The sequence below is a fragment of the Clavelina lepadiformis genome, chromosome 7 (assembly GCF_947623445.1).
Source record: "Clavelina lepadiformis chromosome 7, kaClaLepa1.1, whole genome shotgun sequence".
Classification (NCBI taxonomy): Eukaryota; Metazoa; Chordata; class Ascidiacea; order Aplousobranchia; family Clavelinidae; genus Clavelina; species Clavelina lepadiformis.
The window spans coordinates 18,231,717-18,251,573 of record NC_135246.1 but is presented as its reverse complement, the minus strand read 5'-3'; the positions used below and the strand labels follow the sequence as shown (position 1 = coordinate 18,251,573).

Here is a 19,857-nt window from a genome sequence, read left to right as displayed (position 1 = left end):
GTGCGTTGTGCTGATTTTATTTGCTGTTCCGTTCCCTACCTTAGCTGATCGTTCTGTGACGTCACGAAAGCACATACGGCCGCCACTCGATCATAACTATGACGACACAAGGCAAACGACAAATGAAGGAATGATGAGGCTTAAAACGATTAATTAAGAAGAAAACTGTAAGGAACCGACATCAATCATCACCTATAGTTTATATACCCACCCGGGAGCAAGTCTGTCTTGGGTTAAAACCTTCGCAGTATATATTCAGGTATACCGTTGCCACCTTGGCCGTTTTACTTTAATATTTACGCGCATCTACATTTGTTTTTATGTACGCCAGAATTCAAAATAACTTCGTACCGAAAACACATCGCTCTTTTCCGAACAAAATATATGAGGTTTTGTTGTTCTTTACGGCCAGAAATTGATTATCGAAAAACCACTGTTCGATTTTTGTGATGTCACAATAGACGATTTGTCACCTGCGCGACTCGACAAGGATGGAGGTCAACTGAGATGGGTGGATATTATGACGCTTCCTCACACTGCAGTATCAGCCATGCACCTGCCTTCAGCAAGCTTACAATTCATCTTCCTGTTACAACAATTTCAAATAGAAATGTTCTCCAAAAGGCATTTCGAACACAATCTTCCGTCGTTTTGGGTTGGGTATAGATTTTAATCCAAGTCAAAATCTTTTCGATGTTTGCAAAGGTAAAAGTGTGCTTTTTTAAACAAGGTCTACCTACATAAACGAGAATATATATGTAGTCAAATACATAGAAAAGGTATAGCATTAAGAAATATAGTCATGGTGTGGGCTCTTACAGTTTGGTTTAAAATAAGCAAAATACCATTTAAAACCAAGGGCTTTAGTTTATAACATGTTAAAACGGTAAAATCTTCAAAAATACAGTATTTAGCAAAATAGCATTTGGTTTTGTGAGTGTTATCTGGCGCGTAGTTCAAGTAAGCACAGTTTTTGTGGGATGGAGTTTAGACCACGAAAAGACACCCGCTGTTTCAGACACTTTAATTTGTCTTGAAACTTCTTGGCAAAGAGCGCGACCCGTAGAACAAAAGGACACCCGCCGAGACGTGATCCTTCCAAAAACTGTCTTGCTATTTGACCAAGCATTCTGCTGACGAACCGCACACGGTCGCCTAGCAACAGACACGTGATAGTAATTCGTCAGGATTCCAATGTTAATGTAAATTTGCCGTGAGATCAGAATTTTGAAATCGATTCAATCTGAGACAATTTAATCTTAAGAATACCGAAATGTGACTTATGACCGAATGGTATAAAACACGGACCATTGGCAGAAACGGCCTTGAAGAAAGTTAAAAGCTTTTTTCATTTTTATGTTTATCCAGTCACTACTGTATGCAGAAAGCGTTGCTTCGTTGGTTATTTACGATTTTTTACAGAGCATAGCTGAAAACCGCAATTCGCAAGTAAGATAGCTCAAAACTCGTACACAAAATCAGCTAGAAATGTGAAAATGACTACAGTGAACACATGGCCAGCGCACAAACCACCATTCCTTCTAAAAAATCGTTCAAGGCCGATAGATCTTCGTTTTAATAAACACCCTGTGTCAGAAATGTCTTTCACAGCCTGGAAGGAATGATTGCAGGTCTTGGTATGGCTGCTTGCGCTTATGCGGGCCAATGCTAGCAGGCACGCAGCAATAAATAGTGCCTAGCCTGGCAAGTGACGAATTTTTCAGCAGATTTTTTATTCTTCCATCAAACTTGTTTTGACAGCCTGGGAAGGAACGAAAAGGGGGGTACAATTCCCATTGACGGCACCAGTATAATGGGACCTTATACAATGCACGGGAGACATTACGAGCGTTTAGGACAAAAGGACCGGGGTTACACGAGTTAGACTTGAATCGTTCTCAGATCTAAAGAAGCTGAATGGACAATTGTCTCTAAAGTGGCATCGAACGTGAAATCAAATCATACTTCTTTTATCTAGTCACAATTTGGCTTTTATGTCGTCACAATTCATCCTTTATTTAGTTACAAACGGCTCTTTATGTTAGCACAATGGGACTCGGATATATCTCCTTTGTGTTGCACTTTTACTACGTTTTCACCACCCGGCGTTTCGAAGGTCAGATGCAAACCACTTTCAATTGTTCGATAACGATGGCCACGTGCACAAGGCAATTGAATAAAAGAATCCAGCCGATGAATGACAGCAGTTAATAACGACGGCTCTGACAGCTGCTCTTACACAGCAGTTTTGCCTCAACCCTATCTTAACAACGCAAATTTACTGGATTGTCAAAAGCGTAAGTTTTGTGTTTTAACCAAATTATTAATACTTCAGCCAATTAATCGTTTTTCTTTGCAATTTTAGTTTTTATGTAAAGAAGCATCAAAAATCAGTATGTTATTATTTTGTAATAAAGCAGCATCGGAATGAATCTTTCGAGCGCGTCGACAGCCATTTTGTCTTTTTAGTGAAAATTTCTGCGGCGACTCGCGAGCGCTGTCGCGGTAATTTGCTCGCATTTTTCCTTGCAAAAGTATTTTGCAAAACCAAGGTCAAATTTATTTCGGATCAAACGTAAACAACGATTACTTGCTAAAAGTACTGAATAAACAAAATTGATCTGGTCTACTAGATTCCACATTGCAAAACATTAGCTAGACCGCTAGAGTTTAAAAAACAACGGTAGCAGTGCTTCGTGGAAAAAAATTCAAATTGCTCATGTTAAAATCAACGAAATTAAATAAAACAATCAAAAAGTGCAGCGGCTAAAGCGACGGACTTATCCCTCAAAGCCTCATCATCAGTTGGTGTCAGAGACAGTGAGGGTATTTGTTGATGGCAGCCGTTCATTCGAAGAAACATTTACTTTTATCACAAGCGAATCACAAAAACTAGTCATGTACGCGCTATACTGTATATTTCAGTAAAAATCATTCCATGAATAACCCAATTGTATATTTTGTTCCTAAAATTTCGGCAATTGCATTTCAGAGAAACAGTTGTTTAAAATTGTTTCGGGTTTATTCTGCCTTCTCTTTCGGTGTGGCATTCCAATACCAGAGAATCTAAAAAATTTCAACGTTAAAACAAATCGAGAAAGTTTTGACTCCTGCGTAAAAACTTTGTCCACGTTATCACATATCTGATCATTGCCTTCCGAGCATCTTGTCGCGAAATTTCGGCGACTAAGTGAGCAACAAAGCAACGGCGTCGAGACAGGAGATAATTTATGACATAACAGAAACGATTGTGACGTAACATACAAACCTGCAAGCCTATTATGCCGTTGCAAATTGACGACACTACGTAGTTGAGAATGATCAAATTATCGCCGGTTTCTTGGATCGATGTAAAGATACGAGCTAGAGAACCGTTAAATAGAAGGAAAACCGTTATGACTGAAAGTTGTCCGGTATGGCCATTTTTGTAGTTGTCGAATGCTTGAACAAGCTAAAAAAGAAACAAACGTTATGCTTTTAACTATTAAGACACAAGTTATACAACAATTACGTAGCTCCCTAGCTTAATGAAAATGTTTTCCAGAAGTCACAATGTACTCGTGACGTCTTTGTTTTCGATGTCCCTCTTTTAAAAGTCAACTTTACACAAGCGCAGTGGGCTGTTTTCAATAAATCCATCAAAAGAAATGGAGCAGAACGACAATTTTAATTGAAAATGGCGACAGAAGGTTTCTTTTTTCCTTCTCCGCGTATTTATAGACCGGGGACAGGCTTGCCAGCCATGCCATGATTCGCATCTGGCCAGAACCAATACATTCTTTCGTCACATTTCATATTATGACATCATAAAAGGTCATATCATTACAAAATGAATTCAGACGCCACAAAACACCAACAATATTTCGTAATACGGAAAGTTTCAGTTTCAACGTACGCAGATTTGTTTCGTAAAAACTTGGTATCAGTGTCTGTTAAAAGTCACCAAACTTGCAAAACAGCGCGTCACTATCAATGTAACTACACCCCAGGAACAAATGACTCCCGTCTAGATGTGACATTATGTCAGTGATGTAATTGTTTTGAGACTATGATTTGTTCGCAGCGTAAATGGCCATGGAACAATAGAAAAGGTAGGAGTTTTTCAAGCCAAATTTTGGTTGCTTCTAGAACGCGACCACGAATAATTACGAAAGTAATATTTTCTCTGACGTAACTGACCACGTGTTTGATATCGGGTTACGTCATGGCCAACTTGGTGTGCAGTGAGGCATGAAGTGTCGCATTAGGCTTTCGTGCGTAGTCTTGATCCAGACTGAAACGAATGTTAGATCGTAACCATTTTTCTAATTGACTGTGTTGGGTCTGAGTAGATATCGACTCTTAAACAAGGAAATGGTCACTTTAAAGTCTTGGAGAAATTGCTTTTGACATTTCATTAAGGTTGAGACAATGGACACAAGCTTCAATATAAACGAATCAACAAGACAAGTTTAATCAATTTTTGTCCGGGGTAGTAAATGTTCTAAAGTCGACGAATAAAGTTTAAGTATTTGGCTAAATTGACTTTTTTAAGCTCTAAGTAATTTCCGACGCGATAAATAATTCTTTGGGACAATTTTAATGGACTCTGCGCACCTTTTTCAATCCGGAATGGCACTTAAGTTTTCGGGGCCACCCACACCTTAGCAAAGGAGCTCGTGGCGCCAAGATCATTTAATCGCATTATTTTATCGACGCCGCACGGAAGGCCCAGGTAGTTTGTGATGTAACAATGCCTTGTGTTACGACGGTAGTCCATGAGAAAAATTTAAATCATGGTAAACATTCAGTTCCAAGTAACGGAAAATTTGTGCAATAAAAACATTTCAATGAGTGTGGATTCCACCAATAAAAATGCGTCCAAATGCTCCTTAAAACAAAACACCGTACGGTTACACATCAATTGAATTATAGTATTAAGTTTGGGTGAACTCACTTTCAAAATTAATTCACTTATTAATTACAAATTTTATGATTTCAAGGCGTCAAGATTTCGCGACTGTTATTCGCCTTAAGATGTTCGGCACAACCCAGCGTAAGATCTTTCCAACCGGGCAGGTTAAGTTAGTTTTGGTCAGGTCACTGACAATCCTACATAATACACTTTGCCAGATTGTTTATCAACCTTAATACCAAAATTTTGGAAATATGAAAGTTCGAAGGCTTACGGCGCAAGAACTCGACGCGAAACGCGGCTGTATCAACAGTCAGTACAAGATGAACGTGCTGAATGGACGATCTGGGCGCTAAGGAAGGAAGCTTGAGGGCATTGGGCCAAAACCGGATTTGATCGGCGCGAACTGGATTTCAGAATCCTCTGTCCGAAGCGGTAGGCGCGCTCAGCAGGCTTTAGGATTCGCAGCAGCCAAAAAAACAGACACTTGAGTTGTGTTTAAATAATAAACTACCCCTTGACGAGATTGGATCTTTAAGTTAGGAAGCCATATAAGGGAGAATAATGTAAAATGTCGCTACTACGAAAAGGCTAAAACTTTGTATAAACTTGTTTTTTGTACAAAGTCAAATAAGAGTTTATGACGTTGAGAAATAAACAACGAATTATACATAGTGCGCAGTAAAACGAGGCGAAGTTTTTCGTTATTATACTGAAAAAATATCAATGGTCCCATAATTTACTGGCTAGAAACACGGTAGGAAAATAGAGAAACTTTTAATTTAATGGCTCATTTGTCGAAAAAAGTAAACACAAGAAACCTGGCATCATCACCAGCTAGATGGACCACACCAAACCCCGTGACCTGGAGTCCTATTATGAATCATGGTGACGAAATAATAGACTTCCGTCACAAGACAAGATAAGCTTTAGTTTAAAGTAACCGTGGAATGCAAGAAAGGAACGCACTTCATGCAACGTGAACGTGTAATAAATAAAAATAACAAATTCACCGTTTTGGAGGCTGATAAAAATGAAAAAACCTAATAATCTCGGCTCTGACAAGCGTGGGAACTTTCACAATGCAATGTACGGTTTTATTGACATTTTTTTAAAACAGCACAATTCTATCAAATTTTACATTTTTTATCTACTTTTTTTTATTGACACAAAACTACGCTCGCAGACTGTCCATATTGGGGTCAGAAGGCCTTCGTATGAAATTCGCCCAGGAGAAAATTTAGCTGCTCTTAAGTAATAATCGTTCGTCGAGTTTTACAAACGGTTATCTTGACTTTCATCAGGCTTTATAAACATCATCAACATGTGAATGGACAAGTTTAAAAAAGGGTCAACACTTGCCGTCTAGGACGAGGTTTGGAGATAAAAAAAGTACTTAAGTGTTCCATATCCGAATTGACGGGCACGGCGTACAGTTTGCCCCAATAACTTATGTAATGTCGCCGATCGCCTAATGTAAATTTCCAATCCAAACACAAGAATTCGTGTTGTTTTTGAAAGGCGGCGCTGTTGTTTTAATCTGGGATGATCAAAAGCAGAGATTAAACGAAACACAACTGAACTGGGGTAAGGCTACGTCACACAGCGGGGTTTTAACCCACAGGTAAGCCATCAAATACCAAACGGCGAAATATTATAAAAACATAGTCACCTATAATGCGATTTGGAGAAAATTTCAAAGCATTTTGAAATCAAAGAACCCAAAATGCTAGACCCAGGTCACGAATTGAAATTAGCGAAATTGAGTGACGTGGGCACACACTTTTCGGACAATTAAAACTTTTAAACCACTGACGCATTGGCAATGACAATCACATTTAATTTTACTTTGGGATAGGATTTTCTCCTCAACCAAAATAAAACATCGCGCGAAATATCGTGAGACAGGGTTGCGAACCACGCCACCCCGCGTACGGTGCAATTTTCCTGATTATAAGAAAATTGCAAGGGGCAAATTTAGCTCCGGGATCGACCGCTAATGAGCACCTGACGGGAAAAAATTGCGCGAACTCGGGCGAAATGTTATAATCGCGGTTTCGTATCTGGTTATTTGAGCTCGTGGAATCGTGAGAACTAGGATTGAGACAAAATAGTTGAGCTTAAGACTAGATCGCTACTTCCACAATCACGCAACGTGACGCAACGTTTTGTTTTGTGTGCATGTACGCGATTGTGTCAATTGTAACGAAAGCGCTATTTGTCGCGTGTTATTAAAGCAACGAATCAAAAGATGATTTTGTAAGGGCACACATAAATATGTGGGAATACATACAAGCACTTGTAATTATGAAACTAACTCAGGTACAACTTACATCACGTGACAAGGCGACGCAAGGGGTTATTATTACGTCATAATAAACATTATATCGAAGCGCGTGTGGTCCCAGATTCCAGCGGAAAAGAAAATAGCATGACGTCTCCTTGACATTAGGAAGTCTCTCATAGTCAGAACGTGGAAGATGAGCAAAATTTCGTAGAATGGAGTGAACTATAGGATACGGGCCATTGACGCTATGACTATTGCAATTGGGTCCAATTTGTAGGAAATATAACACAGCAAACACGACATGGTTTTTCGAAGGGATTAAGCTCCTCGTTATGCAGCAATAACAAGGCGTTTATATGTCATTACTTAAAACCCTTGTTTGAATTTTAAGCGCGGGATTGTGAAAAGTGTTTCGCGGCTGCGATGCGACTGTGCTCATTGATGCGGAACGCCCGCTCACAACCAATTACCGACCTTACTCATAAAATATGAGCCCGTTTCATGACGTCATACATACCCCGCTATTACACGCGACTGGGGGTTGAAAATTGCCAGGGTATGCCCTCACCTGGCTGTTCCCAGTCAATCATTGAAATTAGGTCTTACCGTGGGTCCCCATTTGCAATGGTTTGTTTCTAAATCGGGATAATAGCAGGTCCAGCGATTACTACATCACCTGACATATTGATACCTCTACGGTAAACGGGGCCATTTCGTAGCGCCTACGCAACACTTTTCTAATCAGTATCTACGGTAAAGGTGAATTGTATATAAATGCATCAACATGTACGGTACGCGATTTTTACAAAAACTCAAAAATCGTCAGAAAATTCATTATTCGGAGATAATCGTAAAGTCAATGACGCGTTTGTTGGTAAAACTTCGCTCGGAAGTGCCAAGAATGCAGGGCCCCAGTGCAGGGGCGTTTACTCGCTGGCATCATCTATACGCGTCTCGGCCCTTTTTGTTTCCCACGTGAGGCAAAACATCTCAGGTAGCTACTTGCATATGCTTTCATGCGTGAAGGAAAACCGAGTTGGGTTACGAACAGCGGGGAAAATTTCCGCGGATCTTCAGTTCATTCACGGAGACGTCGTAAACGTCATCACTGAATGAGGAGGGACTGAATAAATATCTTGGCGTTTTCGTCAAAGATAGCGCGGGTACACATTAACATTATAAGATTGCGACTCAGGTAAAAATCAGAGGAGAAACCAAACATATTTGTGTCCATAACTACAGCTGGCGTTGTGCAACACACCAAGTAACAAATCGCGCAGTTCAAGTGGAGCATTACGACAAAGTAATACGCCATAATGGAAGCAGCCATGCTGTTTTGAAAAAAGCGATCGGAAACTTGCTCAAGCACTGACAGCAAACGGGTGAACGGGGTAATGTTACACTGGAACAAAGGCCAGGGCAAAAGCCGGGGCAATTTGGAGTGGGTAGCGCGCCATACATTCGTGCTAAAAGGGCGGGTGGGGACGTGCTTTTCCTAGGGCACGCGCGCTCAATTCCTGTGACGTGATGTGACAAGCAAGCAGCGAAGAACAAAGGCTGAGGATCTGCGCTAGAATGCAGATGAAAGAGGGGGCACATGGACCACGACAAGGGCAATAAAAGCTCAAAGATGTCACCCTTGCATCTTGCTTGACAGAGTACGACACGTCACGCACGGACGACAGAGCTTTCAAAGCGATGACGTAATACTAATATAATGTCCAACTTATAGTAACATTGGAATAGGGGTCCATTGAAACTCTTTATAGCGTAGTTTTCAACGCTTAAAAGTTCACAAAAAAAGACTGGCTTATGAATCTTTTCTACGGACCAACTTGGGAATCTTGAATAGAAATCTGAGAAATTTCACCCAAAATTTTCATGTCCTTATGCGCATAAATCGTACAACACGTCGTATCTGCCAGCAACTGCATACAGAGCATCTTGCATTGCCGTTAATGGAAGTGGATAGCAGATTTTGTGGGCAACAATGGAATAGCGGGCTGTACTTCGGAAGGTGCGATTAAATTGCAAAAACTTGCACGCCTGCAATTTATTTTATCGGCCAGTGAAGGGCCGGTTGACGTAGTTATCAGCTAAAATTCGAAATGGATTGGACAAGACAAAAGGAAGGAATTTCCACTTAACCGAAGTCAGATATTCTATTCAAAGTCACTCGTCTTTGCTTCTACTGAAACGCAACGAGAGAACAACGATGGATTGAAATTAGGAAAATCCTAGCGGTAAACACGCACGAATACCATGTTCAATTAAGCCTTATCTCTGTTTCAAGCAGGGTCTAAATTATAGGGGTCCGTATCTGAGGTTTGGGTTAAAGGGGTCGGGTGAATTAAACCCAGCCAAGAACAAAAGATGCTGACCCTGGGAAAATTTTCATCTGCTACGTTCACATGGGGCTTGCAGTGTGGGCGCTCTAAACAAGACCATTGTAGTCGTGTTATTACTTGCCACTATATTTGATACGATTTAAACGTGCCGTGCTTTACAATTTTAGCATCAACTGGCATTGTGCTTCATCATGTTATCCAGATGTTTGATCACATTTGCACAATGAACGCGCGGTCGGAAGTTGATGCGATTTGTGATGAAAATTAACGATTTCGAGCTCGACTTACGTTGAAAATAATCGAGTTTTGTCTTTAAGGGGTTGTTCGGTGTAAAATGCTTCCTAAATATTTATTAATGTAGGGATTATTAGGTAAGAATTGTGACTACCACGTTGTTGTTTTGATAACATTCATATTCTGCGGCGTCGAATACACAACCGTCGTTTTAGTTACGTTTTAACGAGTCTTTGCTATTACGTATTAAGCAATACGAAAGTTCGTCACAAGCAAAAGAATCCTTAGTATACATAAAACCACAGTAATCAAAACTAAGCTTTCATGCCATCTAGCGGACTTCAAGCAAAGATATAGCGTACTTACATTAAGGCAAGGTTTCGCGTTGTTAGTGGTCTAGTAAACTTACATGAAAATTCACAATGAATACCGCGCTTACATGTCTTCCACAACGCTAATTATTCCTCTTTGAAAAAGACTACAACAACCAAAGAACTGCTTACGAAAAGAGCCTTTTCACGTCTTATGGAAAATGAAACCATAACGCTGCAAACGAATACCTCTCTGTCATCATCTAGCGGTTACAATATTTTGACATATATATTTTGCGATCGGAGTTTGCTGACAGGAGACATCACATCACACTGCAATTTTTACGAAGTACAGTGGTTGTAAATAAATGACAAATGCAACAAATTTGCCGCTGAAAAACGCATTAAAGGCTGTTGTGTCATAGAGCAATAGAAGCTACCGTGTGTTATGCAGAGTACATAATTATTTATACAAAATGTTATGTATGGTGTTTCAGAATGCTTCTACTTCCTTAATGGCACCGGAACCATTGCTGCCGTTATGCATAAAAACAAAATGCTCCGCAAGCAAGAAATAATACTGATTAGTAATTACCTTTGAGACCACGACTGCTGGCATATTAGCTGCTTGCAATGTTGCAAGGTATCTGAGAGGAGTTAGACCACTAGCCAAGACGTATACGATAATGGCAAGCATTCCTATGAACACGGCTCCTGTTGCAGTTTTGCCATTGTAATACTGCAATTAAGGGAATCAGATGAAACTCATGTCTTGCAATATCACCAAAAAAATCGGATAAGATTGTTATTGTATTGATGTCAATTTGACACACCTGAATCAGAAATCCTATGATAACATTCTGGATCAACAAGAAGAACGAATCCCCCCATGTACTGCAAAAACAATACGGCACCAAATCAATCAATCAGTTTGAATTTCAAGCACATAAGTTGCTTTTCAATGTAACACACAAAAAAAAGTACATATTTTCCAAAATATAAAGAAATACTTCAACTTGATGTTCATATGAAATGAAAACAAAATGTTTATATCACATAATTGCAAACCTGAAAGGAAATTCTCTTGCCAGGCTATAAGAAAACATTGAAGTCACCGCGTAGAGTTCCAACAATAATGCAAAGAAACTCACTCCAAGTGCACTGCCGGCACTCACAATTTTTTGAATTTGTGGCACTTTGACTAAAGAAGTGTCACAAAAAATACTAAAACATTTTCAACAGTAATAATTATTTTCTATAACTATTAATGATTTGCATTTGGGGATGGTAAAATTAAAAGGCTTCTTAATGCAATTATCATTAATACAAAATTGAACAAACCTAAAACAGCTCCAAGTACAATTGCATATCCAAGAAGTTTGCTAAGCACTGCAGAGAAACAAGGACCTGAAATAGAATAAATAAAGTTTCAGAAAAATTTATGCCCATAGTACTGACTATTGGTTTAATGCCGTTAATCATAGATGAAAGACATAGTGGCAACTTTTGATGAGAATTCCAGTAGGCAAAAGCTAAAATCAACAATTTATAAAATTTTATATAATATGTTTAGATGGAAATATTGGGTCTAGGACAGAAGTGTACATAGTTTTCGATGAAAAATCGTTTGTTCAAATCAGGGCTTTGGAGCCGGAGCCAGGTATTTTCAACGGAGCTGGAGCCGGAGATCTACGTGAAATTCAAATGGAGCTGGAGCCAGTTGTTTGAAAAATAGCTCCGGCTCCGATGTATTTCATAAGATGCTATGCTACCAGCCTACTACTATTGGCTGAATTCACATAATTTAACAGCAACCCTTCACAAAATTAAGAATTGCTGGGGATTTGGGGAAGAATTGCTGGGGAACATGTGACTGCTCTACTGTCAAAGCAGAGCAGTCACATGTTCATAGCTGCAACCGATGGTACTGACTACTGACTGACCCATTGAGCTGGATATTCCAAATTGAACGTTAATCCTTAAACCTCAGTTTTTGACGAAAAGGAGCCGGAGCAGTGGTATCAATGAGCTCCGGAGATGGAGCTAATTTATGATAAAAGAGAGCTCCGGAACTGGAGCAACTTAACATTTACGCCTGCTCCAAAGCCCTGGTTCAAATACACACGTTTTGGACTGTGGCATGCATTATAGCCTTAATCTTTGGTTTGTTTATTATAAATCGACATTCAAGCAGTCGACTTTGCCTGGTTTGCATATATCAAATGGCATGTATGTAGATGAGTTTCATGCGTGCATGTGCCTCACTTTGGATGGTGGGTCAGACTGGAAAGCATGGCACTTTTTGACAAGATTTCAGCGGTGCAGGACAGCCATAATCGGGATGACTGGGTGATCGAGATGCAAATGGGTGTACCAGGTGCATTTTGCGGTCTGGTAGGTAAAACGCTGAGTCTGTGGGTTTTGTATTCCAGAGGTACTTGTAAAACATTCGAGTGCAGTTGATTCTTTTCACTATAGGTGGTGGGAGTCTAGTATACATATGCATCGTCTCATGATGGTTGTGGACTTCTGCACTAGACCGAAACATTTAGGTGTGCACAGTGCACACACCTAAACCAAAATTAACTTGTGTATATGTGTCGCGATTGCCATTGCAGCATTTTGGCATGACAGAGTGAAAAATAACTCATTTGTTAAGAAATGGTGAACCAATCAGGATTTTTTACCTGGCTTTGTCAATATCTGAGGTATGTTGGAGCTGAAAAAGATTTATTTGCATAAGCATTAGGAGCCTGCATATTATATTTATAAGAATCATATAACATAAAGTACACAAGTAAGCCTACTATTTTGACTTTATTATTAAGCTGTTTCAGTATTTATTTTGTTCACGCTTATAAGTTTATAATTTTATCTATTTGTTTAGGTACAATTTGAAATAACACTTGCTAAAACAAAAAAAGTATAGTTTGTTGTGTTAAAACTTACCATCAAAAAAATTGAAATCAACAAAGTACAAGTGGTAACATTCATCAGACATAAACACGTTCATAATTTGCTTAAACAACATTGTCTGACTGTAATGGCTAAAGACTTGGTTGCCCAGTCTATCTGCTTATATCTACAGTACTTCCTTCAAAGCACAGCAAAGCAGGGTTAGTTAGCCTACGTTGTTAAGCAAAAAATATAAGACCCACAAACCGGGACGTTAGAATGTTTCAAAACTTGTCTGAATACTTGACATCTTTTTGAAGTCCAAAAAATTGATCTTATTTGAAAGAATACTATTAACTGAACATTCTGATGAAATATTTCTGAATAATAATTCGTAGTTATGTAATTATCAGTTAAAGCAGTGATTCCCAATATTTATAGCGTTAGGTCAAAATTGTTTACAAACTTTTCATTTTACACCTTGTAGCCTACTTTATTATGTTGTGAATGGCTCATTGTCTACTTATTGTGAATCATAATACGTCTCCTGAATCCTAAACCGCAATTGCGCCTCGCTTTGACAAATTTCTCAAAGCCAATGCCAAGTTGGACATTAAATTGATTTCTGTTAATTTTGTTGTTAGTGTTGCTATTCGTTGGTAAATGCTTTCATGCTCTAAAATTTTCATTATAATTACTTGAGGGGTTTCATGCGGCTCCATAAGCATTCTGAACTTTGAAATTCGGCCGCGACACCAAAAAAGGTTGGGAACCACTGCTTTAAATATTCTTAAAGTGTTTCTGGCAAGGAAGCAATAGCCAAAATGAGCAAAGGGATTTGTCCAATGCTTTATATTGACAGCATCGTCGTATGATTGTCGTTCAAGGGAGTTTCTTAGGAAATTAAGCCCTTTCATGCTGTGATGTGTATCTACCAGTAAAAGAAAATTACGAAATGAACTCGAAAAATTTTTGCAGTGATGAACATTGTTGTGTTTTGGAGAAAGTTGCAAAAAGCATTCCACTGTTTTATGTAGTTAGCGGCTGTATATATCTCTGAAACAGTTCCAGATCTTGCAAGAATTCTCTGTACCAGCAAAAAAGCACAAAAAATTGTGGGAATGCATGTGAAGTGATCGTTAGGTGGCAGCAGAAGCACGTAAAGTTTATTTTTTCATTCATTTTTCATTTTTCAACCTCTATTAAATACACTGCGACGTTTAAAATGTTGCTTTATAAATGATAAGCTCTTTTAAATGTTGTTAATAGCTAATTGCATAAAATCGCTTTGGAGGTGTCCCACGATTTTTCCAGTACAAGTTTGTTTGGTAAAACGGCGACAGTTTACTTTAAATATTGTAACATCTTTCGAATAAACGCGTTAATTAAGTCTCAATTAGATGCCTATAATGCATTTATAATGCCCTTTGATTGCATTTGACGTTTTTGTCATGGCTGGTTACCAATTAACGAAAATCCCATTTAGCGCAATTAAAACATTCCTCCTACAAGCTATGGCCCTGTCGCTAACTGAAAACATGTTTGATGATGTCACTTACAAGTACAGTATTCAGAAAATGTTGTTCGCTCTTGTGTCTGTACATCTCATAGCGAGAGTGCGTAAATAAATGCCTTAGGGAAGGCCAGAATAAACTCACTTTGGAAACGATGCTCCGCGAAAAACTGTTCGAATTTCGGAAGCGTTACGATAAACTCGAGAATTTGACCAAATGTCAGGAAATAATGTTCATAAACTGCAAGATTTTCCTGGATGCGATACTTTCGTTGTGGTTAGATTCATTCATCATCATCTATAGGGATTAATGTAAGGGATCGGCTTTTCAGAAAAGAAGTCAATTAAAGTTTCATGCGATTTGTCATAAACTTGCAAGGTCCTATTATAATATTATAGTTTCTAATATTATAATATTATTTCTAATATTATAATATTAGTATTATAGTTCCTATTATTATAGTTATTAATATATTATATAATTATAGTTTCAAGCACGGCATTCGCTCATCTCTCAGAAACCAGGTTAACCTTTAAGCTGAACAAGTTTAAAAGCTTTTATGTCAGTTGTGTATGTATAGAGCCAACACTTTGTAAGGTGGTAATCGTAAATTTTCGCGGCAAGTTCTAGAATAAATTGTTGGCTGTGCTTACGTATGTCGGAGGTAAACCACATAAAAATCTTCGATGCTTTTTTTTAGTTTTAATGAGGCTTCGTTGACGCCAAATCTGACTTTGCACGGTGACAACCACATGAACTGACTTTTAAGCAGATTTTATTGTAGCCGGAACGTCTTTTCTTCTAGACCCCACTGCAGTTAAGGTGTAATTAGAGCGTTCCCAAGCAAGGTAGTGGTCGTTATAGACGTGTATTGTGTTCTTATTAATACCGCGGTTTCTGCTAATGTACAGCCATTAGGTAGATAAATTATTCAAAGTTACAGATGTCCGATTACACTGGACAACAGCAAAATTATTCCTCAAATGAAAATAAACTGCCTAGACTAACTTTGGGACGCTGATTCCAAATCTGAAATCAGAATTGGTCTATCACGTCAGGTTTTCAAGATATGAAAATTCACGAAATTCGGATTTTGCATTGATTGGCACTATATTATAAGGTTCTACAGTACAAGGTATTGTGCAATTTTCTTTCCCAGCGAACTGTTGGTCATATTATGTCACAATGCATCTTATGTAAGATTAATATTGACATTATTTTGTAAATGCAATGTTCTATCTTTTCACAATTAATGCATTCTTGAATGTTCTTGGCCATGACTATAGAGGGGGGTAGGGGTAGGGGGGGAACATATGTGGAGACCTTAAAGTTGTGTCACTTTTGCTCGGATTGCAGTTGGGTTACACCAAGCATATGTGCTTTCTCTGTTTGTGGGACAGTCGAGACGATGCAAACCACTATGACACAACTGAATGGCCAATGAGAACGGACTACATTGTTGGAAGATATAATGTTAAGTGCCAACCCCTAATTGATCCGAGCAAAGTGTACTTGCCACCACTTCACATTAAACTGGGCCTGATCAAACAATTTGTGAAGGCAATGGATTTCAATGGAGATGGATTCCTGCATATAAAAGAAAAATTTGGTGCAATACTAAGTGATGCTAAACTGAGAGCTGGAATATTTGTTGGCCCCCAAATACGTGATTTGATCCGTGACCCAGTATTTCCATTCAAGCTTAATTCAATTGAATTAAAAGCCTGGAATGCATTTGTACAGATTGTACAAAATTTTCTTGGGAAGTACAGGGCAGAAAATTACTCGGAACTAGTGGACAATTTGCTGGAATCATACCGCGAAATGGGCTGCAGAATGTCGGTTAAACTGCATTTTCTTCATTCACACTTGGAATTTTTCCCGCCAAACCTGGGTGATGTGAGCGACGAGCATAGGGGAAAGATTTCACCAAGACATCTCTGTGATGGAATCGCGGTATAGAGGTCGATTTAACCCAAACATGATGGGGGACTACTGCTGGTTTCTTCAGCGTGAAACTGACACTGAACATACTCGAAAGAGCAAGTGTATAAAGCACTTTTGAGGGAATATAATGTTATTTTTGTCTGATTTAATTATCCTGGGTTGTGTTAAATTGTGCAGTATGATAATGCTGTTATTTTCAATAGAAATTACTGGGTTGATTACATGTAATGTTTTGTTCCGCTCAGCCAAAATTAGCCAAAATCACAGTTATGGGTTGTCGTGAGCATATATCATATCTCAAAAACGTGACGTGTTAGAAAAAATCTAAGACCAGATTTGGATTCAGCATTGCAAAATTAGTTTAGGTAAACTTGAAATGAGCGAGGAATAAAAAATAAGTTGTAAATTGTTGTCCAGTGTTATTTATTATCAAAACTAATACTGCTAATAGTCAAAAATATGGAGTCATATGGAACAAATTGCTAATTTGCGACAAACATACCCGATTTTGTTCTAATTGTACAGCTAATGCCATGTAAAAATTAAATGATAACAAACGCCCAGGTATTTACGATTTTTATGTTTGCTTTTAAAAATTAAACACTTTCGCCTTAAAATGTTTGCTGTGTTCGGGCTGACGATGACGTATGCACTAAATCCCAATCTACCTTTATTTAATGCGGCATGCACGGATGCGCAAGATTGAAAAGCATTCGGCACTTTTATGGTATGTCATTAAGATAACGTCACAATCCATCCAGACCAGTGATTCTAAACCGCGACTCTTAGCTGTACATTTTGCGGCTCTCACAAACTTAGTGAAAAATTAATTAGCTGTACTAGAATTGCAACAAAGGAAGTAAAAGAAATCAAGAATTAGTCAATGTACAAAGTGCTAATGTTACCAGGTTACTACCGTCCTGCTGTGTAAAATCATTTTGGTTTGTGACGTCATAATAACTTATATTTAGTCCTGATCTTTAAGCTATGGCAACAAATGGCAATGGCCATGGCGGCTCTTTGCAAACCTAAGGTTTGAAATTTGGCTCTGACTCTAAAAAGGTTGAGAATCACTAATCTAGACTCTTTTCAACATTCGCAGGCTGTAGAATCTGTTCTTCTAATTCGTAATCAAGTTACTACACCCGAAAGCGCGATCGGTAGAAAACAGCGATATGTTTAGAACAGTGGTTTTCAACCTGGGGGTCGCGACCCCCAGGTGGGTCGTTTGCCTTTTCTCTGGGGGTCGCGAAGACGACAATTAAACACCAATCGCTATTACGAGAATGCCAATTCAATAAATGAGTATATTTTATAAAAGATATATGATGTAATACTTTGACGAGAAGGCCTATAATATTGATAGTAATACTCAGTAAAACAATCTAAAATACAGAAAAAGTTTTCAAATTTTTCGTGTTATTCTATATTCATCATTCCTGTAATAATATTTCACATGTACATTAAGTCCTTTTGTTATCGTATAGGCTAGTCATGAAAACTATTTGTACAAACGATCTTATTTCGTGGCAAAGTCCTTCGTATTTTGTTGATGCGCCATTACACGAGGGTTTTCTGCTGGCCATAAACTTTAACTTCAGAAAACGTAAGTTATCTTCAGCCAACAACCGAATAACCTCACCACACACTAGAGATAGCCTATCGCAGAGAAAACAGTAAAACTTTTCAATAATTCCGACAAATCTAACATTTTGGATAATTCTGAGAGTTTGGGTTATGATTTGGGCATTTACATTGAATAAAGACGAAGAAATGGTCCAAAGTTTTTAGCTCGGTTTCTTATTATAAATATACTATGAATTATTCTGTCGTTGTAGGATTAGGATAAGACGTAGGCAGCCTACCTCCAGTCTGAGTTTCATTTGACCAGAAAAATTAAATTCGCAGTGATAGCAAACGCGGTTAATTGTACCCATTGTCTTGAAAGGTTTAGTTCGGTACTTGGTTGCTGGAATGTTTGTCGCCTCCCTAATAGCACCCCATTCGTCAAGGATTAGCCCAGGGATGCCCAGCCTGCGGCCCGCCTGAGATTTCTGTGCGGCCCTCTAGTCATTTTCACTCCAAAAGTATGTACTTCATGTACCCATTTTTCTTGAAATTTAATAGGTTTTGCGGCCCATTCAGTTATTTCAAGTGCGAGACAATGCGGCCCACTATAATAAAAGGTTGGACATCCCTAGATTAGCCCATAAGAATGGGAAAAAAGAACGCACGGATTAGCCATTCGTATGAGCTGAAGGTAGTAATTATATCTTTTAAAGTAATAGTTGTAAGGCTAATCGTGTTCGATTTGAACGTTTTGAATTAGGATTTAAAATTTGTGACTTCTTTAATAGGATTATGTAGCGTATTAAAGCGCTATCTTTATTGTATTGTCTTATGATGTCTATGTTGGATCGCTACCTCATGGTTTTATGACGCTTTGGTTGGTTGCCTAGTCGTATTTGACGTAATTATGATGTCACTATGATTTATTACGACTTAAGCAATGTCCACCAATCGCTACAATTGATAGCTATCTTTGATTTGGCTATCTTCTTTGTCGGCTGATGAGTCTCTCTCTTCTAACCGTGAAGTTTGGTTGTTCCGCTTACATCAATATGTAAATGCAATTTAGCGCACACTTACTTATTGATTTGATTGCCTGCAAATAAATGAACACCACAGCAGCAAACAGAATACACTTTTATTTACAGCTTCCAGTCGCCCAATATTATAATCGTGGTAATCACGTTTGCTTTGAATGCGCTCGTTTCACTGTATAAAAAATTAACTTTTCATTACTCCTCTCTCTCTCTAACCGTGAAAATGGTCACTTATTTATATGATGACGTAATTTCTTTGTAATTCATAAATCTTTCTTCTGTTCATTTCGTTGTTGACTTTGAAAAGTTTGAAAAACCATCTTGGCTAATTTTGGCCTCTCAATTCTGACGTATGTGTTTTCCAAGTTGTTGTACCAGTTCAATGGAGGTAAGGTCTTTTCTCTTTGTTTCTGATCACGCGGTCTTCACATGATCATTTCCGATGCAGATGTTTTCCACACGTAGGTTGATGACGTAACATAGAGTCACGTGGTTGTGGTTCGGTTGTCACAGTTTTGACATCCGGGTTATTTCAGTGTTTATAGAATCGTTTTTGTTACCAGCGTGCTTATGATCAATACAATTTAAAATTCATACAAAACACGACAGATTTCGAGTCAAACATCACGATGTTGAAAATTATACTTAATTCTTTAATGAGTATTGGCGTAGTAGAGCAGAATTGTCTGAAAGGATTCTTACTAAATACAACCACTCTGACGCAGCTGAAGGAAGTAAAAGCATTAAAGTGAGGGAAAAGTTGAAAAACGACACGCTACCCTTCAATCTGCGTTGTTAAAAAAACTCAATCATCAAATTTA

At 38.5% G+C, this 19,857-nt stretch overlaps 1 protein-coding gene across 1 annotated transcript; it reads right to left on the bottom strand.

Annotated features, from left to right (window-relative positions):
- Positions 1 to 2,537: 2,537 nt before the first annotated feature.
- Positions 2,538 to 13,376, bottom strand: LOC143465830 (mannose-P-dolichol utilization defect 1 protein-like). Its single transcript, XM_076964327.1, has 7 exons — positions 13,024 to 13,376; positions 11,416 to 11,481; positions 11,143 to 11,275; positions 10,908 to 10,968; positions 10,670 to 10,813; positions 3,269 to 3,451; positions 2,538 to 3,066 (listed from the first exon to the last, which is right to left on the bottom strand). Exons 1-7 carry the CDS (start codon positions 13,103 to 13,105, stop codon positions 3,022 to 3,024), a joined length of 714 nt encoding a protein of 237 aa, XP_076820442.1. The 5' UTR covers positions 13,106 to 13,376; the 3' UTR covers positions 2,538 to 3,021.
- Positions 13,377 to 19,857: the final 6,481 nt, after the last annotated feature.

Bases quoted from the DNA above. Each gene is read 5' to 3' on its own strand.
- LOC143465830 (XM_076964327.1), bottom strand. From the start codon at position 13,105: ATGTTGTTTAAGCAAATTATGAACGTGTTTATGTCTGATGAATGTTAC. The intron at 11,482-13,023 runs GTAAGTTTTAAC...ATTCTATTTCAG, and splicing joins TGATTTCAATTTTTTTGATG to GTCCTTGTTTCTCTGCAGTG. The intron at 3,067-3,268 runs GTTTGTATGTTA...GAAATTTTTTAG, and splicing joins ACGGCATAATAGGCTTGCAG to ATTCTCTGGTATTGGAATGC.